The sequence below is a fragment of the Lethenteron reissneri genome, chromosome 26 (genome assembly GCF_015708825.2).
Source record: "Lethenteron reissneri isolate LAM-NWPU_2019-01 chromosome 26, ASM1570882v1, whole genome shotgun sequence".
NCBI classification, from domain to species: Eukaryota; Metazoa; Chordata; class Hyperoartia; order Petromyzontiformes; family Petromyzontidae; genus Lethenteron; species Lethenteron reissneri.
Window position 1 is genome coordinate 22,570,740 of NC_083804.1, and position 25,922 is coordinate 22,596,661.

General features: G+C 49.6%; 1 protein-coding gene and 1 long non-coding RNA gene across 2 annotated transcripts in view; one reads left to right on the plus strand and one right to left on the minus strand.

Annotated features, from left to right (window-relative positions):
• The window catches only part of LOC133347877 (cell adhesion molecule 2-like), a 118,298-nt gene extending 104,971 nt beyond the window's left edge, over window positions 1-13,327 (minus strand). The window contains exon 1 of the mRNA XM_061560597.1: window positions 12,753-13,327. Coding sequence (XP_061416581.1) covers window positions 12,753-12,816 — 64 coding nt within the window. The 5' untranslated portion in view covers window positions 12,817-13,327. The remainder of the gene's footprint in view (window positions 1-12,752) is intronic.
• Window positions 13,328-13,510: 183 nt separating this feature from the next.
• LOC133347878 (uncharacterized) overlaps window positions 13,511-25,922 on the plus strand; it is a 28,100-nt gene continuing 15,688 nt past the window's right edge. Inside the window, exon 1 of the long non-coding RNA XR_009755754.1 lies at window positions 13,511-13,575. This is a non-coding gene — a long non-coding RNA (uncharacterized LOC133347878). The remainder of the gene's footprint in view (window positions 13,576-25,922) is intronic.

Genomic DNA, 25,922 nt, shown 5'->3' on the forward strand with positions numbered 1-25,922 from the left:
GTGAAGTGGAGGGCTTGTGGTTGGAGCCCACGCTGTGAGAGGGTGGTGGTGGTGCTGGTGGGAGAGTGGTGGCGAGTCTGGACAGGTTACGGGTCACGAGAAGTGAGGTGGAGTGAGAGAGGGCAGGGATGGGATTGTTTACACTTCCGCAAGTTCATTTTGAATGCCGAGCTGACAGCAATTTACATGAATTTGTAATGTAGCGGAAATAGTACCAGGTTGAACAATGAGAAAATAATTTGTTATATCAATGTGTGGCACTGCCAAATATATTTCGGCTTTGCTCCATGCCTTTCTTTAGCAAATCAGCCCACCTGCCACTATTTCTGCCCGTACAATGGCAGGCGTAGGATTGTAACAGCAGAAAGCCATTTCATGCAATAATTGTGTGGCCCCAAATTTTTTCCTATAAATAAAACCATCGTACTGATACTGCGTTAATCCCCTTTTGACAAAGAATGTGATTTACCAGTTAAAATCTGTCATAATTGTTACAAAATTGTAATACTGCATGGTGAATAAAATGCATAAACATTAATTTAAACTTACCGCCAGCTCACACATATAGCACATAATTACGGCGCATAGCCCTGCAAATATAACATTAAAACCTTATTTACAAGCTTTTTTGTTGCAAAAGCAAATATTTGTGTTCAAGACTTAACCGATGCAAAAATCATCGCCATTTCTCTCGGTAGGGTAAAGTCACAGCCAAGCATACGGGACGTGTCGGAGAGAGCGTAAAACAGAGGAGATGGAGCCATGAATTCAGTTCACGTGCAAGTGCTAGGTCAAGTTTTACATCACAGTATCATCCCGAAAGGTAGCGGGCGCTTGGGGCTGCCTTCTAAGATGTTAACTACCTCGCCTGCAGTACAGGAGGTCGTGGGTTCGATCCCAACCCTGACGACTCTATATTTGGAGCTTGCACGTTCTCCCCGTGGTGGCGTGGGGTTTCTCTCCAGGCCCCCCGCGGTGTTCCCTCAACATTTAGAATCAACGTGCATTTAGAGTATTTGACGGATATACATTTTCCACGTGATAAGCCACTTCGATGAGCTATTATTTGCGGCTAGGTCGCTTCTCAACCTTACCTGGTGAAATGAAATAACATTGTTCGGTTTTAGTTTGAAATCCGAATATACTGAGGGGAAGAAAATGCTGCCAGATTTCCTTTTAAGTCTGAAAGTTCAACTGTGCTTTGTAATGAGGGGTGTGGGGATGGGGGGGGGGGGATCCGTGCACAAAGGCGAGACCCTCATTTTGCAAGGGGAGAATTGTGCTTCGTAAGAATGGCTCAGAATCCCAGTGGGCGCAACTGACCCACATGTTTGTTCATTTGCGCCTCCAACCAACTGCCCCTGTGCCCCCCCCCCCGGCTCCCGACACCCAAACTACACAATTCCACCTGCCACCACCCATAATCTGCGAAGGTTTCACTGCAGCAGTAGCTGCAGCAGACCGGTGAAGGCACGATCCTGTTCAGCCGTGTCTCAGGAATATCCACATAAAATCAGCGGTGAATTTAAAACACGGTAATTAATCAAGCAAGGAAGACCGAACAGAGAATGGCTTAACGACCACATCAGAGATTGGTTCGAGAAATATGTGGCACTACTTGGGCATATTGGCACAAGACAGAGGAAAGTCGGAAACAAATGACAACATGTGCAATGGACACCTATACAGGCTATCTCCCATGAACCATGATGATGTTGAATTATTTATCTTGCTCACAAAGCGGGACACTGTTGTGGTGGAATGGTGAGCACACTTGACTTGGAATACCGAGGTTTTCCTGATTGATCTTCTGGCAAGGCAGTTCAAACAACGGGGCAAGTTTATTAAATCCCACCCAGCAGTTCGTGTGCAGTGGCATGAAGACCTATTCATATTCTTGGTTTTTTCGGTAAAGTCACTTAGAAGTGAAATAATAAAATAATAAAAAATGTACATAATAAAAATTCTCACGACGTTTCGATTGCAACACAAGCAATCATCATCAGGTGTGAAAACTACAGGAATAAATGTTTCGCTGAAGTGGGAGAGATGCTTGGTAAGGGGTTATATAAGTTAGAGAGGGGGAGGGTCAAGGAGGGGATGAAGTTCCGTTTGCTCCAACCTCTTCCAAGACGTCTGTGCCAGCGTGGAAGAGAAGGCCAAATACCCTCTGGACAGGCTCTCTCTCGAAAACTCCCTTGAGTGGAGGCCTATCCACCAGCGGTGGCCAGTGACTTCCATAACCAAGTGATGCGTTTAAGACTTTGGTGTTTACAGCGTTCGTACCGCTGCCGATGTGAAGACGAGCATGCGCGTGTCCCCACGAGCGGTCTGCGAGCGCGTGCATCTGTACGTGCGAGGCTGTGCGCATGCCTACGTGGGCATGCATCATTTACACTCTTCAAATGAATAATTTTATATCTCACCAGGTAAGGCCCACTGAGCTATTTGACTCTTTTCAAGAAGGGAACTTGGCCACAAATGATAGCTAAACGAAGTAGATTATCATGTGGAAATGTATAGCAGCAAAACACTCTCAACGCACGTTGATTCTAAATGTGAAGGGGAAAAACCGGAGGACCCGGAGAAAAATCAATGCGACCACGTTGATAAAGAGATACTCGCAAACTACAAATATACAGCAGCGGCATCAGGGTCGGGATTGAACCCACAACCTCCTGCATACCAGGTGAGCTAGTTAACATCTCACCACCGTGGCACCCCCTGTCGAGGCAACACTTCGTCGCAATCTGCAACACCGCAGCATGGAATGCATTATCAGTGTAAAGTAAGTCAACGATGCTTTCTCCGCGAGCCACTGGAGATTTCTGTAGAGCCGCACTGTTTTTTTCAAAACACAACCATACGATGAAACTTCAAATGACACATTTCCTTTACGGACACTCGGTGTGAATTATGGCGTAATTAACTGCCAACGCTGGCCATGGACACGTGAAAAAGCAAATTCAATATAATTATGCTTGGTAAGTGAGTTGGTTTCATTTTCCGTAATGGCAGCTATATATCATCGCACGTGCCTTGTCGCGTTTCTTTAGCGTGCCCCTACTCTCTCTACCTTTCTTTTTAATGCCCCCCCCCCAAAAAAAAATACTGCCGGATGATATTAAAGTAACATTTCCTCTACGATTCTATTTCGTTTCTCGTCAATGAGCTCCGCATCGCAAGGTCCGGAATGCCATTTGAAAGGTGCAGGGATAGTGAATTTCCCAGCGCACGCAGCCATGAACCTGCTTGGCATTCATTAACCGTCGGATGACATTTTGGCCGCTTCTTTTATTTCCTTCTTCCGCCTCTCCTCATTTTATCGGCCATTATCGAGCTAAAGGGTTGAAACCGGCCGCTCGCCGGGGCTTGCTGAGAGAACGAGAGTGGATCGCTGCGAGCGGGCGAGAGAGCGACGGATCTGTGGATACCATCCCGTGCACGCCGAGGGGATCAGCTGGTGCCGAAGCGGCCACCGTGAGTGCCCTGCGAAATTTACCCCAAGACATCTGTGGGGGGAAAACGCATCGTAGCTCATCGGATTCCTCCCGTCAAAAAGAAAGATTTTGCATTTGATATATTACACTAAAACTGGATTGTCAATTCTAGATAAATTGGGGCACCACGGTGGCAAGATGTTAACTACCTCGCCTGGTATACAGTTCATTATGGATTCTATCCTGACCCTGACGCCTGTATATGTGGAGTTTGTGTGTCTCTCTTCCCGTGGTCGCATGGATTTTCTTCTGGGTCCTCGATTTTCCCCTCCACATTGAGAAACATGCGTTAAGAGTATTTGGATGACATACATTTCCACGTGATAAACCATTTCGTTGAGCCATTATTTGTGGCCAAGTGGCTTCTGGAAAAGAGCTACACAGCTCAGTGAGCCTTACCTGGTAAAATAAAAGAAATGTAGTTCAATCGTGGCTGAGAATACCAATTGAATGAAGGTATGTCAAACGACGCAGTGTCGCTCGTAGAAAGAAAACAACTAATCATATAAGTCGATGAGCATTCGTAGTTGTCAGACTGTGGCTTCTGCATTCCACGTGCACGTATTCCCATTGTGCTAGAACATTTATCATCGATATAAAAAAATGCAACCATCCCCAACTCCACGCCTCCACTCTTTCCGTCACTTTACACGAATATTGTGAATCTTGCAGCAAGATGAGTACAAGTGACCATATACTTGAATTAAAACAGGTCAATGGAACGATTCTAATAATTGTATATTCAAAGGTGCTTTTGTGGGAGGATGGGGGGGGGGGATATGCTTGAGCGATGGGGGTTTAATTTTACTCAACGTTGGGACTGGGTAACTTGATGACGATATTGATTTTTTGTTTTGCACGGCGCTCCGATGCATTCCAATAACGACACCGGCGCATTCTGAACGGGTCATCGCTTTCTAATTGCCCTGCGCTCTCTCTCCGCACTGCCGGGTGCGCCCGCTGAGCGTCCCGCGCTGACACTCCGTGCCCTTTGACGGGATCTGCAGATTGTTGATGCACATGACTGACCCCCCCCCCCACCGTCCCCTCCTCCAAATCCCGTCGCGCTGCGTCCACAATCACGAGGGGAGAAGGGCGGCATCAGTTTAGCATGCAGGGACGTTCCTGCACAGATGGGGGTGGGGGGGTGTTAACAGCCACGAAATATATTAATAATAGAACATTTCCCTTAGCCTTTAAACTTACCCGGTCTTGGCCCCAGACCATCTGTGCTGCGTGAACAGATGCTAGAGTTTTTACGCATCACAATAGCATCACCGGTTATTGAGACGAGCTTCCCCTGGTTCATCTAAAACTCCCAAAGCCGCGGCTGGGGCACATTTGTGGCGTGCGGTCCCCGTGTACGTCGCGCATCATTAAGTGCAATGGCAGAGTTGCAACAACAACAACAAAAACACACACAGGCGAGGGAGACGCGAGCGTTTGGTTGGGCGAGAGCGGCGTGGACAGAGAGCGCCGATGGTGGCGCGCTGGTAAGGCGGCGGCGGTGGTGGCGGCAGTGGCAATGGTCGTGGTGGTTGCGGCCGTGAGACGCGTCAGCGGACTCTCGCGTGGAGCGCATGCACCGTGACACGGAGGGAGACGCGCGTGCGTGTGGCCCCGCTCGGAGGCCTCGCCCTGTTCGCCCGGCTCGCTCGGGGTGAGGCTCGAATCTTGCGCGACCGGACCCAGCAGGCACGCAAGGCCGCCACCACCGCGCTCCGTTGCCAGCCGGGGCACGAGGGAGTCGCTTTGCCCCCGTAACAATGCTCACTTCACACCTCCGTCCACCTGTCATGCCCCATCGAAAGGTGACGGTACTCGATCTTCTGCCCAACTTAGCCACGTGTTAATCACACGGTTGGCTACGTACGGTGCCGAAAAGAATACATACATTGTGGGGGTGGGGGGGGCAATTTTCGCTGGGCTCAATACAAAAGAGGGCCCCCCAAACGGTACCTGTGACTGGTGTAATAAGGGGTCCCCAAAACGGAACTTCTCGGCAGCCCTGTGGGTGTTGTAACTTGTAGCAGCCATTATGTACACATGTACAGCTAGTCCCTGGGTTGAGGAAGATCCGACTTACGGAAATTCGACCTTACGGAAATGCTCTCATAAATCATATTATAAAATGCGTGGAAATGTTTGCGTTAGTTACGTAAGCGCAAGTAAGTGCAGCGCGCTGAGATTGCGGATGAATACCGTGGAGCTTCACTCGGATTAAGGCAAATGGAATTTATGTTGATTTGGGGGGAAATTTATTCATATTCTTGGGTCTTTCGGTAAAGTCACGTAGATAAGAAAATAACAAAGAAGAGAACAAAAAAACTACGACGTTTCGATCGCAACACAAGCGTTCGTCGTCGTCATCCTGACAACGACGAACGCTTGTGTTGCGATCACACACGCGTGGCTCCCTGGCAGCGCAGGGAATGGGGTGATTCGGCGCGGAGTCACAGATGCGCCCCCCCCCCCCCTAGATTAGCCCCACAATTAAATGGGCTGCAGCACAAGGCCATCTGCGCAACCCACCTCGAGTTGAGCGCAGCACCTCCCGCACAACGTGCACTGCAGCGAGCCGGCTCGCAGTCGGAAAGATTGCGAATTTAAATTCCTGGTTGGGGGTTTCAACTCAGTTCATCATCCCTCTGGGGTCGATAAAACGAGCGCCACGTTGTGGTGAAGTAACAAGTGTCATTGTCCTGTGGATAGACGCGCCCCCTTGCCATAGGAATGTGGAATTTCCACCATTGGCTCAGAGCTGTGAACAGGAGACAAGCATCGCCTGAAAAAAATAATTGAGCAGGAAATCACTTTGAATTGTTTTGGACAATGTCTGTGGACATCTACGGGCTATCTGCCCATGTATCATGAAGATGACGACGACTCACTCTGATCTGGCAAACCGCGGTGACAACTGACGCTCACAATCCTCTGGGCCACGTTGCGATATTGGCGGAGCGTTCATTTGTTCGTCATCACGCGCACCGCAGGCAGCGCCGATCCCACGCGCTCGAGGTCTGCACGCACAATGATCTGACAGACACCTAATTATGAACATCGCAAAACTACAACGCAAGCCATTGCAATTTACTCAAACGGGAGATTTTATTTACATATTAACAAACAAAAAAATTAACACAATTAATGCAAAATGATTGTTTTGGGCAGCAACATTCGGACCAGCAAGAGGTTCATTTCACTCATTGCTCTTTGCCACTTAATTGCTTTTTTTCCCGTGAACTTGATGAGGGCTGGGTGAACTCTTGTGACCCACTACATCAATCTAAATTACATTTGCCTTGCTGCAGTGATGCCAGACCTCAATTTGTAAGTGCAAAGCACGGTGGGAGGAGGTGGGGGGGCGTGTGGTGTGGAGGTGTTTGGGTGTTTTCTCCCCCCTCCCCCTTCCTAACCACTCAACCTTTACGCCTCCTCCTCCTCCCCCCCAACCACCTCTCGACCTAATCACGCTTTTCTCTAAGAGGTTCTTTATAATATAGCTCATATCGCGAGATGCACTGACTTACAGTTAATTCAGCCATCGATCCCGTATTGCAAAGAAAAGAAGAAGCAGAAAATAAAACACTCAGCGGCAATCAAATGCCACGGGTCAATTAGGAGAGGCGAAACAGCGCGAACGACACCAGGAGCCTGAACGTACGGATGGGATACCTGGACAGTGCATATCATCATTTGCATCCGATCATGATCTATTGAAGCAACCGTCTGGCAGTGACTGGCTATCCATTGAACACGGACGGTCGGTCATTGCATCGCGCGCTTTCAAAACACACTTCGGCGGCCGTCTGGAACGCTGTGCCTTACGATATTAGGCAGCCACTGGAGCATCGCAATTTTTGAATCTTGATTGAAAGCTCATTTTCTTTATAACTGCTGTTTGTGTTTAGTTTGTTGTCCTTCCCCCCCAGGCACCTCCCGACGAGCACGTGTTGACTACGTAAAGTGCGACAAAAGTTAAACATACATCAACATGCAAAGGGTGATGCATATAATCCAACCCAGCTTCATGCTTGGTGGGCGTCATCATCATCGTCGTGTTTTGCCGATCATAAAACTGCCTGGCAGTGGGAACACGGCGTGCTTGCATGTGATCCGAGACTTGCAGTGTTTTGGTTCTGTTCGCATTTTGGTGTTCTCTGGTAAAGAAGGCTGTCTCAGGTGTAGGCCAATCAGTTTCAAAGACAATGTCATATATAATTATCAGAGCATGTTTTTTGGGGTTAAATCGCGTAAATATATAAATGTGTCGTTAAAACCCGCCACCACCCGACACAGCCAACTAGAAAAGGTTGTCACGTAAACAGAACGTGTTAAGCAGAGCATGATTGTTTGAACGTTTTGCCACAAGGATGTGTGGTTAATGCAGACTCAATGCCTTGGTGATTGAGCATCTTAACACAACTGGTTTAATTGCCAGAAAGGGTAAAAAAAATAGTTAATTTTTTTAATCATACCTCCGTGATAAAACAATTGAACTGGGATTCGTGCATGTTGGGCGTCATCATCGTCGTTGGTTTTGGTGTTGTTGTTTTGTTCACGCCAGGCAGCGGCAACACGGCAGCGACAGACGCGAAAGGGCACGTGCAAGGCGGACGACGACGACGAGGCGAGCGAAGAGTCGAGGCGAATTGCGACCAAGTGGAAGTGGTGGCCTATGAGTCTCCACTTGAATTCCCCTCCCCCCGAACCACGTTCCAATCAGTCCTGAACACCTATCCCAGAGCATGTATAATTCAGCATGACAGTAATTATGAACGCACTCACACGACGCTTCTGCTGCTTCTGCCCCGAGTGGCGTTAAAAGGCACCCAACGCCATTGGCTCCGTTGCCTGGGTGCTGTAGTCGCGTGCGTGCGATCGCGTGCGTGTCTGCGTGTGTGTCTGTGTGTGTGCGTGCATGTGTCTGTGTGTGTGTGCGTGTGACATCACGTGGGGAGCGGTGGTGGAGCGGTTAGCGCTACGCTGCGCTACGAACCCGGCGACCAGAGTTCGATTCCCGCTCACGGCCAACACCGGTGACGATTATTTGAACCGGTCCTGTGCTTCCCCTAGGTCGACTCGGCCTCAAATGAGTACCTGGTGCGGCGTGTACACATCGCCACGAGGGGAGACAACGGCCTCCGGGCGCGGTGCTGGCCATCCACCCTCTCGTGTGCCGTGCTGGCCTTCATAGGTGCTCGCTAACATCACTTGCCCCAACAGTCTGTGCAGGCTATACGGGGGGTCTTTATCTTTGTCTTATTTTATAACAGCACGGGGAACGGTACTGCAGCGGTTAAGGCGCTGGGATGCGAACCCGGTGACCCGAGTTCGATTCCCGCTCACGGCCGCCAACACCGGTGACGATAAATCTGAACCGGTCCTGGGCCTCCACTTAAGTCAGCTCAGCCTAAAATGAGTACTTGATGCGGTGTGTAAACATCGCCACTGGGTAGACAAAGGCGGCCGGGCGTGGTGCTGGCCACCCACCCCCTCGTGTGCCATTCCGACCTTCGTAGTTGCTCGATAACAGCACTTGCCCCTACAGTCTATTCAGGATATGGGGGGGGGGGGGTGGATCTTTGTCTTTGTGTATAACATCACCATTATCATCAAGCCATCACCATTACGTCCAGCGTCGCCTCGGAGAAGCTTTGGCCAAGAAGAGGAATTTCCTTCCCCTCACAGGTCAGCACAGGGGGGGTAGGGGGGTGGTTTGCCTCGGGCATGCATTATTCATCGTCGTGGACACAGTAACTATGTAAGTGTACATACCGGCAAAGGCGCATCACTGCAATCGGTTTCTCGTGCCACTGCTTTGCAGAAAGGGCCCTCCCCTCCCTCGTCAACTTAGGAAGCGTTGTGTGTACTCTATGTGCGAAGGCCTTCTATATTTTGACCACCCACGTTGGTCAGATGTATTTTGGAAGGAGTGTGAGCACCCACACTTTACCCCACCACACGTGACCTACCGATTGATTGTGGGTGTGTGCATTTACACTGCTGGGTGGGATAGAGGCATTGGCGGTGGGGGAATGGGGGAGGTGGAATATTTTTTTTGCAATTGTTTCAACTGCCACTCCGGGAGATAGGACCGGCAAAAATCTCTAGATTACAAGTCATGTGTGCTAACCATCACACCACTGTGGTAGCATCATCTCTTTATATAGTTTAGATACATCACAGTTTAATGGAAGATAACAACTCTTTTTTTCGCAACCTTAGACGAAAAATCGAAATCTCAATTTTCTCCTCTGTTGAAAGTTGAAACAAGCTAACATGAAAATCGAGTTTTTTTGCATCTGAAACCTGATAGCGCTCTACGCTTCATAATTCGCTCACATAATCGCATTACCTTTAAGGGCTTATTAGATATGTTTTTAAGTGGCTGAAACAGTAATTTATGCAAATCACTCATAAATAATTGCGAACGGAATTATATTTTTTTTATATAGCTCAAGATAAAGTTTCTCCTAGCCCAATGTTAATTTTAGAAAGGACATCTTTAACGGTGTAATATTTACAATGCACCGAATGATGTTATGGGTGACTGCGCAATGCATGGCTCGTGTGGGTCCTTTTAAAATATCCGTGACTCCAATTTTTTTTTCATGTCAGCGTTTATTTATAATATATGTTTACACCATTCATCAGCATCGTCAAACCTCGCTTTAATTAACTTCAAATATTGCCCATTATCAATCACTATACGAGTAAATAACTGACAATTTGCCTATGTTTATAACCACGCAGGCAAGGGTCCATTGAGACCAATAAACTATTTTTGAAATCAAAACGTCTATGATTTAGGACCAATTTATCCCATTAATAGTACAGTATGTCTATAAACACTCGTTGATAGGCTGAAAACATCTTAAAATAAGAAAAAAAAATCAATGCAGGAACCTTTTTGAATGGGAGTTATACGACCCAGTGTAACTTTTCCGGATAAATATTTAAAATAAAGTAAGAAAAAAAAACAAGGTCTAAATATATCTCTGGAACCACAGCAGTGACATCGAACTGTTAGGAGGAAAATGCGCTTCTGCAGGACACGTTGTAAAGAAGGGATGGTCAGGGGGATGATGATGATGATGGCTTATGGTCAACAATACCGTAATTCCGAGGAATGAATGTAACGGAGATGGAGCGATTCACTCCACTAGCGTATACGGAGAGCTGCTTCGGAGGATTGTGAGCATTGCAGGATTGTGAGAGATGGCGACGGCGTGCCGAAGCCATTGGTCCAGCAGTGGATTGACCATGGCTGATTGTGATACATTTTTTTATGAAATGAACAATCGAATCCACAACATAAGCGTCACTCTGGCGAACTACCGACGACAGGAGCACGCCACGGCCATTCGCATGTCTCTGTTGACTGTATCATCCATGGGCGAAAGGCGGGTTGCCCTGGAAAGAACCAACGGGCAACGAGTGGCTAGCACGCAGCACCGCCTTCAGGCGTCTCGACACTGAATGCAGAGCAGCGAGCGAGGCTGAATCGCTCCCCCACAATCGAGTGCGATGACCTGCAGCGGCATCGACAATGCGCTAAACCCGCCGTGCAAAAACCCAGCGAACCCGCGAACACACAAGTAATGTAAGACGGTGGCGTCGTCGTCATCACCACCAGCCATGCTCGATCCACTGCTGGACCAACGCCTCCCCCAGTCCGAACGCCACCTCGCACGATCCTGCGGTGTATTGTTTTAATCCGATGTCATCGTTCCATCTCCACCGCTGGACGTCCCCCCCCCCCAGTCTGTCGGACGCGTTACAGTTCACAATGCGATGAAAGTCTAAGCACTGTTTTATTTTCTTCTTCTTCTCACGAGGGTGCCATCGACATTGCGATGGGATTTATTTTTGGTCCGTGAACACCACGAACGATGTGCTTTGACTCCGTGCGCGAGGAAACCGGAGACGCCGAATAAAAACCCAGCCGCGCGTACGAGGGGTGGTGTGCTATTCAGCATTGCCAACTCCTGACCAACAACATCTCGCAGCCTCCACGCCTACAACACCTGGGCAAGCACCTGCTGGTGGTCACCCTTCTAAGTGCCAACCACGCTCAGGGGATCTTGGCTCCCCGCGTGACGCTTGACGGATGAACAAACGCAATGACTCGCGCGCGTTGGTCTGCGCTGTGCGCGTGCTGACGCAGCGAAGCGGTTGGCGCAAACGAACCCGGTCGCACGAGTTCGATGCCGGCTCACGGTCAACAGCAGAGATGATTTTCTGATCATCCCTCGAGGTCGACTCAGCCTTCAAATGAGCACCTGGTGCGATGCGTACAACATCGCCACTCAGGAGACAAAGGCGTCCGGGCGTGGTGCTGGCCACACTCCCCCCCCCCTCGCGTTTCTTAGCGGCCTCCATAGGCGCTCGCTAACAGCACTTGCCCCCAGCAGTCTGTTAAAGGCGACAACGGGATATCTTTTGTCGTTGTGCTTGCGTAGCACGCACACGCAGGTGCGTGCGATATACCGACAACGCGTTCTCGGCACGTGTGCGGGACGCCCGCAGTAGTATGCACATCGCACACAAAAATCTGTGCGCGATGTTTGTTTGTTGTTGTTGTCTTCTCATTGCTTGATCTCCATCTCTTGCGTACGTGCGCACACGTGTGAGTGTTTACATGCGTGCGCGTGTGTGCGGGAAGCCGTGGCGTAGTGGGCTTGCACGAGTACTGTACTGTCTTGTAAAGTAATACCTCATTGGTGCGGTGTGTAAACAAACAGAAAAACATCGCCACTGGGGAGACAAATACGGCCGGGCATGGCGCAGGTCAACAACAACAATAACCCCCTTCGTACGCAGTTCGGGCCTACATCGGTTCTCACCACTTGTCCTAACGGCCTGCGTAGGTTATATGGGGAGCTTTGCTTACTCGCGAGCATGCTTCAGTATAGAAGGTGTGTGTGTTTGGTTGCTTGTCTGCGCATGTGTTTGCGTGCGCTTGCTTACGTGTGTGTGTGTGTGTTCGCGTACGTGCATGTGTACGTGTGCGCACTTGGGTATGGATGGGCTTGCAAACGCGCTCGCGTACACGTGTGTGTATGTGCCTGCGTAAACGTATTTGTATGCGTGTGCTTGCGTCCGCGTGTTTGTTCGCATACACGTGTATCTGCGTAAACGTGTGTATCTGCTTACACGTGTCTACGTACACGTGTCTGTGTCTGCGTACACGTGTCTGTGTGTATGTGTGTGCGAGCTGCGTCCGAGCAATGCGCTCCATCTCCTTACCGTGCGGGAACGCCACGGCGCAGAGGCTGCTGCACAGGAGTAGGAGCCGCATCCTGCCGATCATCCCGAGCCACTCTTGCGCATAACTCTCCTCAGCCCCGGCGTGTGCGTGCTGCGTCTCCTTACCCCTCCTGTGCTTGAGTGAGTGAGTCTGCGTGAGTGAGTGCCGCGCTCTGTCCCACTCACACGCCACTGGCCCGACGTGCCTCTGCGTACCGCGCCTTTCCCTTATATACGCCAAGTCTCAACAGCGAACGGAGCTTGAATCGTTGCGCGGATGCTCCTCGCTCGTCGCTATTCCAGCGCCATCTCTCGCTTAATTCGCTCGCCTCGTTCGCCGCTATCCGATCTACACCAACGCCGACTGCGCACCCCTCCAAGCCCGTTCGTTCGCTTTCTCTCACCAACTCACCCGCCCGCCCGCTCGCTCGCTCGCTCGTTCGCCTGTCTAGCTCCCACCACCGCACCCCCCCCCCCCAAAAAAAATCTCACGCGCGGGACGATGAATAATTTGGAACGTCGGGGTACGGCTGTGAAACGGTCGCTACCGAGAGCACTGCACTGATCACGCACCGCTGATCCCCCCCTATCCGACGAGCCCTGTGCTGTTTCTCGCACCAGGCGACGTGCCTGGGTGCTGGTGCTGCTGCTGTTGCGGCGCCGAGCGGACGGACGGTGTAGGGAGGGAGGGAGTGGATGAGTCGTTTTGTTGGTGTCGATTCTCAATTCCAGCGGCACGAGGAGCGAACCAAACGGCGGAGCGGCGTGGGGAAGTGCTCGGTGTTGGCAGTCCGAGGATTACACGCGTCATCGGAGTTTCATGGTTTGTTGTGAGGTTTTTTTTTAAGATCTTTATTTTTTTTTTACTCCAACAGATGCCAGTATTTTTTTTTTATAAAATACACATATAAATACGCAAATAAAGCCACACCCACCCAAAGTATGATGATACACTTAATCACGTACACATAGGGCGCACTTAATCAATACTGACAACGTGCTTTTGTTTGGGTAAACAAATAATGAATAATTATGCGCTTGACATTTTTGCAAATGCCCTCGCTAATCACACCGCGAGCACCTGCCGTGGTGCCATTCCCGTTTAACCCAAGAAGTCGTTTCCCACGCGCGCGTCTGCGCATGGATACCGTTTGTATAGTTTGCTGCGTCTCTGAGCTAAAATGCGCACTGTGTGTATATATACACGATAGTCAGGGTTTTATTTCGAAATCCGTAATTTCATGAACGTTTCTAAGGGCTGGCTTGTAGTAGGGATTGTCGGCGTAAGGCACTACCACTCGAGTATGCGTATCCATGGGGAAAAAAACACTATACTGCATTATTGCACCCAATATTCACGTAGTCATCTGACCAGATGCGGCAGGGTGGTGCTGTGGTAACACTCGTAGGCTCGCAGCAAGAAGCGCCTGGGTTTCATTCTCCACTCGGGCGCGTTTCTGTGTGGAGTTTGCAGATCCTCCCCCCTCTGTCCTGCGTGGGTTCCCTCTGGGTTCCCCGGTTTCAACCCAAAACAAAACAACAACATGCAATGTAAACTGAAATTGGACTAGCATCTTAATGCTGAAAACGTTCCTGCAAATTAGTCGATTTGGATCACTCGCAACAACATCGCTCCTCTACTGCGAAAAAAAAAACTTGCCGGGACCCTCCGGAAAAAAAGAGTCGCGAGACTTAGCGAGCCTTTTGCTGGACAAACGGGCGCAGCAGCAACAACAGCAACAATTACCACCAACATTCGTATTCAAAAGTCACATAAGTGGAACAAAAATAAGTGCGAAGAACAGCTTCCAGACCGTTGCGTTGGTGAGGCTGATGGTACCCAGCGCATCGGGGGCTGCCTGGGATGATAAACAGTTGGACTCGGCCGTTCCGACACACGGCTCTGGGACTCCCTCGTTGCTCCTTTGCTCTCAGCCGTCTTTGTGCCCATTGGGGAGTGCAACATTTTGACGCTCCAGTGATAATTAACGCATTAATATCCAATTAGAGGAGCTGCCAGAGCGATGGGGGGGGGGGGCGAGTGACGGTGGTGCGGGGCGCGGTGTAAGCCTCGCTTGTCACTCGTATCTAAATGGCCGTATGATACATCTCACGCGCGCTTAATCATATGTGCCTCCTCCTCCAAGGCGGCCCTATGGCTCGATAATAATCCGTTTAACTCGTGACACCGCCGTCGACGCCGCTGCGACACAGAGAGAAGGGGGGGGGCGACGACTCAGAAGCGCCAGGATGAACCACAGACGGCGGTGGTTCAGCGCGAACAATTCCCGCAAGCTCTGCGGTCCTCTATATATGAAGGTGTTTTCGGCCAGTTGTATCGACTGTGACGTCGCCTGACTGCGTAGGCTGTCCGTGGCGTGTGCGGGGAGTTGTAATCCGACGTGTGAATTATTAAGCGCACATGGTGAGCTCCCGCCAATGGATGAGCGTTCAATCGACGCTATCGGATTTAGATATATATATACATACATTAAACCAGGCGAGGAACATTCGCTTCAAATGAACATCGACGGACCCTAGGTGAATGCCTTGACGGTGTAAGATTTGTCGTAATCTTTCACAACAACCGCCACCCCACCCTGACACCTCCGGGCAATTCTATCGATCGCCGGGATTCAGGCAGGGTTCAAGAATTGATTATTTTGGTTGTGAACTTTGCGTTTGCTGCAGCGACCCCTATCGGCCGCGGGGAGTCACGTGAAACCCATGACTACCGTGCACGTAAAATGTGCTATACCAGGGGTCGGCAACCAAAATAACAAGAAGAGCCATTTCTTTCCAATTCGGTACAAAATTCAGTATTTCAAGAGCCGCAATGCATCTGAGTACATACTGTACATATCGTCAAGAAGCAGCCCGTAAAGAGCCGCATGCGGCTCCGGAGCCGTAGGTTGCCGACCCCTGTGCTAGACATTGAACGATAACCGCCGGTCGCTGCGAAGTGGCGGTGACGTCGCCACGGCGTTTGTGCCAGGCTAGGTGCACTTCGAGGCCACGTGACGTGTGGAAGGCTCGCTGACAGGCGGTCACGGGACAGACCCAGCAGGTGAAAGTAGTTGACCGGGATGACTGGCGAATGCGTCACCAATTTCGAAAAGCATGAGGTTCTTAAACGTTAAGGTTGATGCATGCAACTGTTGAGCTTACGATTCGACGACAATCGATGCATCGTTAAAGCCATCGTGCTTGGCATGGTACTTAAAGCGGCTGTCCATAGGATCGTTCCCTTCGGATATGTGAGTAGATCTGTGAAGGGGGACACATGGAGTCTCTTGAATTTCACGGGATTTGATTTTCTTCTTCAACTTGACACTAAACGAGTGACGCATGCTGACTTTAAGGGCTTTCCAACTCTGCCACCTCGAATGGGCCTATAAACGTGGCCGGCTCCCGAAGACCTTAATGGATTCGTAAACTTTTACGACGAAAATGTTTTGGGAAGAGCCTTAATGAACTTTCCTTGACACGACCCTAAATAAGGTTTACGAGGTAATCGTGCAAGACGCGGGACTTGAGTCGTTTTCTTTTCTTCCCCCGAACTGGCACATTAGTTAATGGCGCCCTAACGCTGTCTAATGCATAATAATAACAAAAAAAACGCACCGGCCAACCAATTTCTGAGCTGAAATTGCAAGCGTGTAGAGCCACAATGGGAGCTATTACATTAGTGATAATCGTCAGCTCACATGCAAGTCTTGAATTCATCAACGTCCAAAGAACTGACATCGGAGCTACGCGTAACATATAATAATAATATGACCTAACGGTGGCAATAATGGATCTGGGTTTTTGTGCGCATTCTTTATATACCTCCCCCACTTAGCCAAAATGGTGCATTATTAGGTGCACATGCCTGCGATAGGGGGACATGTAATGCGCCTTAATTTGTGCGGTGCCTCTGCAATGTCTGTGCATAGCCTTGTTTTTTTGGACGCATTTTTACTCCGATTTCGCCATTTGCGTCGTGTCGCGAGACGAAGGGGCCCGATCGATGCGGCCGTATTGGGTCCTCGTCGATCCGCCACTCTTTAGCGGACCGGTGACGACTGTTCATGCCGAGAAAACGCCTCAACTCTGCCATTTGCAATTCACATCGGGGCCATTTCACTCCCCCACCCACAGCCACCCCCCTCACCATGGCCATCGTTGTTGTTGAGTAGCTCGAGGCGCCGCGTCTGCAAGCGAGAGGTGCAGTGACAGTCGATCGATCGAACAAAGACGGCCACCGCATCGCGCGGCGCTTTCAGATGCGTTTCTGCGGCCGTCTGGAACGCTCTTCCTTCCGATTCCAGGAAGCCACTGGGAGCGATGCACTTGGGATTCTAGTGTGAAATCTCATTTCTTTAGAACTGCCTTTTGTGTTTAGTTTGTTGTAGCCTCCCAATTAGCGTGGTTGCCCACGTACGATGCGAAAGAAGTTCAACATACATACGTGCACGGATTCAAGCTGTCTTTAGCTTGGCACTACAACTCCTTCCGTGGGAGACGGACCGAGCCCGATCTGGTCGCCTCATTCCGTCGGTGGGGTTAGCTTGCCGAGCCAGACATACAAAAAACAAAAACCTCGTCTCACGGCCGAGAGCCACATGCAGACTCGTCAGGTCATGCGTGGGTGGTCACTTTGGGGTAAGCTCTCCGTGGACCATCCCCCCCCCCCCCCACACACACTCAGCGCGAGAATGTGTAGTTTACTCACTTTTATTAACTTTACTTACGAGCAAAAGAGAATTGACTGAGACGTGTGGCTCATTTGCAAGACTGAGAAGGGGAAATATGCATGCTGCAGAATATCATCCTAAGTGAGACTCTCATTAAAAGTTTTAATGTTAAAAAGTGAGACTTTCTTGCTTGGGAGGCGGAGGGGGGCGAGAAAGAAATGACAAAACAATCTCAGGTGATTAAATAAAAAGGTACACTTAATCGATACCGCACGTACAGAACATAGCACACAGTCGCCGCACGCCGTGAGGTAATCTAAAAGCAAAGCAAAAAATGTGGACATATCTTCGTTTGCCGATAAATCAGGTTGCCGCCACACTGCAACCACAACAATAAATGCGCTTGCCTTTCCTGAGACGGGTAGGCCTCTGAACGGGGCCACGTGGCTGAGCGACGTGGTTCTCTTTGTGGCTCTGCTCGAGAGTAAATTCCAAGCGGAACTTTTGACGCTCGACATTTTTTAAATTAACGTCACTTATTTTTTTCCGGTCCAAATTACACGAGACCATAATGGGGTTTAACAAATTTGATCGTTAATTAGATTTTCAAGTGAGATTTTTTATTTCCCTTTCCTCGTGCCCCCATTGCATTTTAATAACGGTGACTTTACCCACTTTTGTCGAGTTGTTTCTTTTAAGAACGAACTAAGAAACACAAATTATTGTTCCAATATTTGTGATATATTTACAATATTGGCGGGGGGTTTCTGTGTGTGTGCTGGTGACCCCTGGTGTATGTTGAGGGCACTTGGTGGGAACATTTGAGAAAGTGTCTATTTGGCAAGCATGATTGCTGGTGAGACACAAAAATGTAAAACCAAATAAAAACATTCTGATTAAGCAAATGCTTGTGGGCAACATGAGTTTGGAGGGCTAATGGGGCGACAGAATAAACAAAAATGGTTCACTTTTATGCAGGCGTGTGGAAGAAAAGGTAATTTATCTCATTTATAATTTAAGCAAGATGATTTGCTTTTAACATGCAAAGCTCATTTTAAATGCCCAGGTTTATTGTACAAAGAAATGAGTATGTCTGTTATGATTCACATAAGAGTGAATCATAACAGATATACCCCTACACAACGAGTTAGTCGAAAGGTTATTTAGATTGTTAAAAAAAGGTTTTGCCGAATTTTGTTCTTTACCTGAAAGTATGGGGGAGGGGTTGGGGATGAGCGGAAGGTACAGTGTACGAGTGAGACGGCGTTGGGTAGAAGAACGCATCAAGGAGTAACATCAACAAGCAGCTTGGGTGCCACACAGGAGTTGAACGTTATGAGTGAAGTGACAGTGTCATTGGACACGACGTGGATGGTGTGTGTGCGAGGTTGTAGTGGGTGTACACCCAGGACCCCATTCACACCCTTAGTGGCATGGTCTCAGCTAGCTGATGAAAGTTGCAAGCCATAATTTAATCATCGCTTGCGGCTGGGGTTGGCATCGTCCCCCACTCCTCCTGATGTCGAGGGGAAATGGGCGAGGTTTAGGACTGTGGCTCATGCAGCTGCAATGGCTGCTTTGGGTACACGGTCCGGACCTCCCCAGAGAACAGATAAGGTGTTCAAGCTGGCTGAGAAAAAGCGACAGGCCCACTCTCATCGGCTACAGCATCCTATGTCGGAAAATGAGGAGGCTTACCGCAGCCTTCGCTCGGAGGTTCGGAGAGCCGTGAGGCGCTGCAAGGATGGGTGTTGGTCGCGGGTTACTGAGGAGATGGAGTCTGCCTCAATGGCCCGCGATCACAAATCGCTCTTTAATTCCATAAAAAAGTAACCTGCAGCGCCACGCCTATTACCATCATTAGGGGAATGATGGTGATCCAATTTCCGACCCCCAGGAACAGGTTTGCAGATTTGCTGAGCATTTCTGTGAGGTCCTGGGGGAGGGGAAATCCCTCAGCCAGGAAAGCAACGTGGGACAAAGTGGGGATGACCCTGCCGAGGCTGCGGTGCCTCAAATATTGGAAGAAGTCACCCCTTGTGAGTGGCTGGCTGAGGTGCCATCTGTTGAGGAAATACTGAAGGCGATTCAGAGTCTGAGACCAGGAAAGGCACTCGGCAGAGATGATCTACCAGGCGAAATGCTGAGGGAGGGTGGCGTTTGTGCACAGACTGCCCTACATTACATCATAACAACAGTCTGGACCACTGGACGGGTTCCACAGGATTGTAAGGATGCCCTGGTGGTCCCCCTCTTTAAGAAGGGGGACCGCACAGACTGTAACAACTACAGGGGCATCTCACTCCTCAGTGTGCAGAGAAAGGTCCTGGCAAGGATTATTCAACATCGCCTTGCTAGGCACGCTGAGGAGAGGCTTGCGGAGCCCCAATGCAGTTTCAGGAAAGGGCGGTCCTGCACAGATGCCATATTTTCTGTCCGTCTGCTACAGCAGAGTTGTAGGCAATTCCAACAAGACCTACATCTCTGCTTTATTAACCTGGTCAAGGCTAATGATACCATCAGTAGGCCTGGGTTCTGGGTTGTTCTTCGTGCGTTCGGAGTCCCTTACCCTCTGCTCACGATCATTAAGGACCTTTATGATGGTGAGCAGACCCGGGTAAAACTACTTGTCAGGGAGTCAGAGCCATTCCCTGTACATCTTGGGGTGCGACAGGGATGTCTTCTCGTGGCTAAAGCACAGAAAGTTGGCGCAGTAGGGGGCACAGGTGGTGCATCAGCCAGTCATCTCGGTCATCTCGGTCAGTCGACCCGTGGCACCTGCTGGGTCTGCCCCGTGACCTCCTGCCAGCGGGCGTTCGACACTTCACGTGGCCTCAAGGTGGACATAGCCTGACACAAGCATCGTGGTGACGTCACCGCCACTTAGTGGCGAAGGGCAGTTGTTGTTGGTGTGTGTTGTTGGGTTTGGGTGATTCACCGCGTAGGCGGTAATTTTCGATGCCGTGCGTGTTAATTAATTATGTCTGGTGGGGCTATTAGGAAGGGGGGGGGGGTAGTGGTGGGTGGGTGTGTGCTCGCGCAACATACACACGGGCGAATGCAAATGTAGTAACGAATCGAGCGTGGCGGGAGGGGCGACTGGGGAGAAGCGATGGAGCGGGGGAAGGGGCCGTTTTGTGTTTCACAGGATGGGTGGAACACAACCTGTGGCATTCAAAGCGCACGAGGATGATCCACTTCAGTGGACTTGTCGGCGAGTGTGAAACGCTCCAAATTAATGTCATCCTTCACATGTTCGCTAGAAATAAACACACGCGTCAGTAAGTACCGTGCAGGCCTGTCGAGCTTGCGGGACACATTGATGAGTGTAAAGCTCTGTCGGTTTCGCCTGTGATCCTTGAATGTTGATTTCCATTGGTTGTTAGAATGGCTGTAACAACAACACATCTCAGATGGTTCATTTTTTCTTTATCTCAACAGCGGATGGACATCATGTTCTGCAGATTCCAAGTACATAACAAACTTGTTACGAGTTTAACTTTTTAAGCACGGCCCAAGTTTTTTTTTTGTGCATTACCGTGCCCACTGTTGTTCTTACTCATCCCAGATTTGTTTCTCTAATACACGACATGTGTATGTGGTTCAGCTGGTATAGCAGGGGGCTCAAAGTTCGTGGCATTGTATAGTGTAAAAGCAGATCAGAGTCAACTAAGGCCATCGTCCCTTAGAGCCGGGGGGTGGGTGGGGGGCGTGTGACTGTTTTCGACATCGAAATGTGGCCGTGTGGCTCGGGGTTTTGAGAGCGGCAACTGGTCAGGCCTTGCGTTCGAAACTGTACAGCCGCCCGCGATGAAACCAGTCTACTCAAGTCGAGCGAATCGACGGTCTCAGCCAGCGCACCAATCACTACACGCATGAGCCATCGCGATAGCGTTGGGTTTTTCACTTAATTTGCAAAGTAAAAAATGTACAGCCCTAAGAACATTGCTTTGACCACAGTGTAATGAACTATAGTGCATGGATCAGAGCAACTCTCTCTTGCCTTGAAGATTTCGTGACTGCAGGAATTCATATTATTTGTGTCTTTCGGCAAAGTCACGTAAATAGGTTAGAAAATAATTAAAAGAAACAAAAAACTACGACGTTTCTTTAAAACAGCTTGCCTTTAGTGACTTACCCCCACTTTTTTCCACATGATGGCAGTGGCTTGTATTGCGATCGAAACGTCGTAGTTTTTTAAATTATCTTTTTATTATTTTTGAAACTATCTACGTGACTTTACCGAAAGACCCAAAGAACATGAATAGAGCAACTCTCCTTTCTGTGGATGAAAGAGATCACTTGAAGGGTTCTCAGACGTTGTTCTGTAATACCACCTTCTGCGGGCAGTTCCGCGGTACATCAGAGGGGGTGCACTGCTTCATGAGAGATCTGAATTGACGCTCTTTCTCACGACGTGACTCCGTGAGCACAATTGAATACCACTGGGGGGGGGGGGGGGGTGTCAACATTGACAACACAATACACCCTCACTGCTCTCGCAGACAGCTTGCGTTCTCCATCCTGCGCCAGCTCCCTCACTGGGATTTTTGCACACAACGTTGGTGTACGGTGCTTTTTCTGCAATATTTTGTTGTCTTTTCTTGGATTTTCAGTTTGCACTTAGTCACATAGTCACTTTAAGATGTTTTCTTGTTCATGTTTTTGTTTGTTGCGGTTGCACCCGATTCAAGAGCCGAATGGCTTACAGGGCTATACCTAATCAATGAAAACTGAAACTGCCTCGTGGAGCTGCGAGCTTCAAGCGGTGAACGAGACGTTTTGCTCTTCAGCAGCAGTCCAAGCGCAGCAAAACAGTCGCACCGACTCAATATTTGCGACCTATTTTAAATCCTTTGCATTTATACATTAATACGGATCGACACTAGATAGTACTATATATATCTGGATTGACAGCATTTATTGAATAATAATGTACAGACTGCAAATATATATTTTTAAAGATGCAATTTGGTGGGCAGTGGTTAGGTATAGTTTAGTAATGGTGAGATATTAACAAACTGCACTTTGAAACACGTGATCTGAATTGGATTTCTGGCCACAGCTATTAACAGTGCCGAGTCATATCTGACAAAAGACAAAGATCCACCGTATAGCCTGAACAGACTGTTGGGGCAAGTGCTGTTAGCGAGCACCTATGAAGGCCGGCACGGCACACGAGGGGGTGGGTTGGCCAGCATCATGCCCGGCCGCCTTTGTCTCCCCAGTGGCGATTTTTACACACCGCACCAGTTACTCATTTGAGGCTGAGTCGACCTAGGGGAGGCCCAGGACCGGTTCAGAAAATCTTCACTGGGGTCGCCGGGCTTGCAGCGCAGCACGCTAACCGCTACACTACCGCTCCTCACGTGATATCTGAACGGTCACTGGGACCCACCTCTACTGCCCCCTTCACCAGCCAAAATCCAGCTATTGTTTAAGAAAAAACAACAGCCATTTGTCAATCCACTGCTGGATGGGGGTCTCCCCCATGCCGTTTCATTCACAGGGGTTTTTTGACCTTTACTGTGTTGATTGGTGCGGATTCATGAAAGGGATATGGACAGGAACGGTTCTAATAGGGGGTTTCCCCTTTTTTCTGGCAACAAAACTGAAACCTTTTGCAAGGAATCATGTTTACATTAACCACAATACTTGCAGTCAAATGCAAACAAAAAACAATACTCTGATAATTATGCATTGTCCTTGAAACTGATTGATCCACACCAGAGACAGCTTTCTTTAGAGCCTAGTCTCATATGGTGTTCGACCAGATGACGCCAAAAGGCGCACAGTTCAAAGACAACGCACTATCAGAGTAATGAGAACTCGGGGTGAGCAGCTACATCATGGGACCTCCTTTGGCAGTACCAATTAGTATATTTTGGTACTGGCAAAGGAGGTCCCATGAGGAACGGTTCTGTTACCACTCGTCATTAATGATACCCGTGGATGGGAATTGAACTCAGGTTGCTCGGTTCAGCGCGCCTCTTGAACTAATAACTGCGCTATGAACTCCGGTCGTTGGGTTCGCAGTACGGGGCACCAACCACTGAACCACCCTTCCCCCCCCCCCCCAATTATTATTAAAAGCCCATTTTAGCAAAACGCATGTCAGTGGAATTACTTCCCACGCAAGCTTGACCGCGTGACCTACACGCACACACGAATTTGGCCTTAATCACGCGAGTGGCTTCACAGCGGATGAGAGACAATAACAACGACAACAACGACAACAACGAGAAAAGGCGCGCGGTGCGCTTGTTCTGGCGGCGACTGCACCACTGGGGGCTGACGCAGCGTCCTAGAGTCCCTGACACGTAATACTATACTACACAGTGGCAGTGAGGGTCGCAAAATGCCGATTTATTATCAATAAACCCCAATGATCCGATTGAAATTAGGGATGTCGATCAGCTCATTGTGGGGGGGGGGGGGGCACGTGCCACCCCCCCCCTACCCACTGGCTCCGCCAGTGCTCCTAATGGATGGTCAGCGCGTCCTGCCGTCAAGGTGCAGCCGTGCTAATTTTTTCTTCCCGAACGGTCGCTGGGTGCCGCTTCACGTTGCCGTTATTCAATCTGGTGGATTATTGCTTTGGCACCGTTCCCAAGCCGCCAAGTTGGCAGCGTGACGACGAAGATTCATCCAACAACTCGACGCAACGTCCCTAGTTGGGCATCACCTTTCGTTTAACAATGTCGATTTTTTGTTTACTTGACGGATTTTTCTCCAACACAGAACACACCTAATGGGGGGGTGGGGGCTATCGCATCACCCTGTTTACGCGAGGCACGGGCTACACTGGCATCGCACGCTCCACCCGCCGGTTCTATCCCAGCGCTTGCCGTAATCGAACACGTAAGCGTGGCAATTTTCATTTCAATTAGACCAGAACATTGCCAATTTAATTACACTTCACGTTGCTTGCAATAATTGCATTGCAATAACGCGTGCATTGGTGAGCGCACGCTGCGTTAGAAACCAGGTAACCTCGTTTCGATTCTTGGCCACTGCTAAACATCAGCGGCGAACCGGTCCTGAGGTCCTCCCCCTTCACCAACCCGAACTGACCAGCGTGGCGAAGTATGGTCACACAACCCCCATAACTCACCCAGCGTTAGGATGACCTTTATCCAGCACTGATTGACAAAGGACAGTTAGCTTAATTAGCTCTTTTAAAATCGACCTGAGAGGTGGTGCAGCGGTTAGAACACTGCGCAGCAAACAGACTGAATTGAGTTCCATTTGCGTCAGTCGCAAGTACTATCAAAGCTTGTGCCCGACCTCCCCTAAGTTAACTCGGCCTTAAATGAGTTCTTGGTGCCGCGTGTAAACAGCAGCACTGGAGAGATAACGTGAGTCGGGTGTGGTGTCGGCCCACACCACCCCCTCGTGCGCTGTGCGGGTCTTAATAGGTGTTCGGTCTAACAGGTACTATCTCCGAGCAGTCTGTCAGAGGCTTTACCGTACAGGAGACATTGTCATTGTATGCAAATGGGAAAAAAATTATTGCCACCGCTGCGTAACGATTTCGTCTCCGGATGTCGCCGGTTCGATTCCATCTCTTGGCGTGGCAGTCGAAACAAATGGGGGTCAAGCTTCTCAACAATCGCTTGCACTCCTCGCGTGGTGAGTCGATCGACAGGTGACGCGTGGTGGGGTAGAGTGTTTAACACGTAGGAGGCTTTCGCGACCAATATCATCCATGAGAGAGGTTTTTTTTAGGGTTAGATCGTGTAAATATATAAATGTTGTGTCGTTAAACCCGCCACCACCCGACACAGCCAACTAGTACGGGTTGTCACGTAAACAGAACGTGGCCAATTCGTCACTAGTACAGCACACCGGTGTGTTGGAGAGCCAAGCCACAACATCTACAATCTGAGTACGACGTTTCACCAGTACTTACAACCGGATTCATCAGGCCACAGCCAGGCTGTCGCCTGATGAAGCTAGTATGGGGTCGAGTGTGCGGATTTTACACCTTTTCCACCCCTTCCAGGACGTCGGGCCGAGAGCGGTTTCTCAACAGCTGCCTCTGGCCGAGATTCTCCTGACGCGAGGGAGCAATTGCCAGGGGGCCAGGGGGGGGGGGGCGGTGTTTGTTTGCCATCGACGGGAGATCGGTAACGCAAAAGTATAATGTGAGTTGTAAGAGTGCTTGCCAGCAACAAAGACATCAGTCTGCCGTCGAGTTTGACAGAGCGTGAGACACCAACCAGGGGGATCAGTTACTCCAGACTGTGGAGGTAGCAAAGCGCAAGTGGTGGCCCATGTCCCATTGTGCGGCAATCGATGGAGGGGGTAATGAAGCAGGTCCCCACTATTGTCCAACAGAAGCTCGGAGAAGACAAGTGGCAGAAGTTGGGAGAAAGCTACGCGGGGTGATCTCAATCGGCGCGGAACGTACAAGGCGCTGCAATGCCTTTGCAGCGTTTTGTAGGAGTGACGGTGGAGAGAGGTTGTTGTTGTTGTTTTGTGCATTATT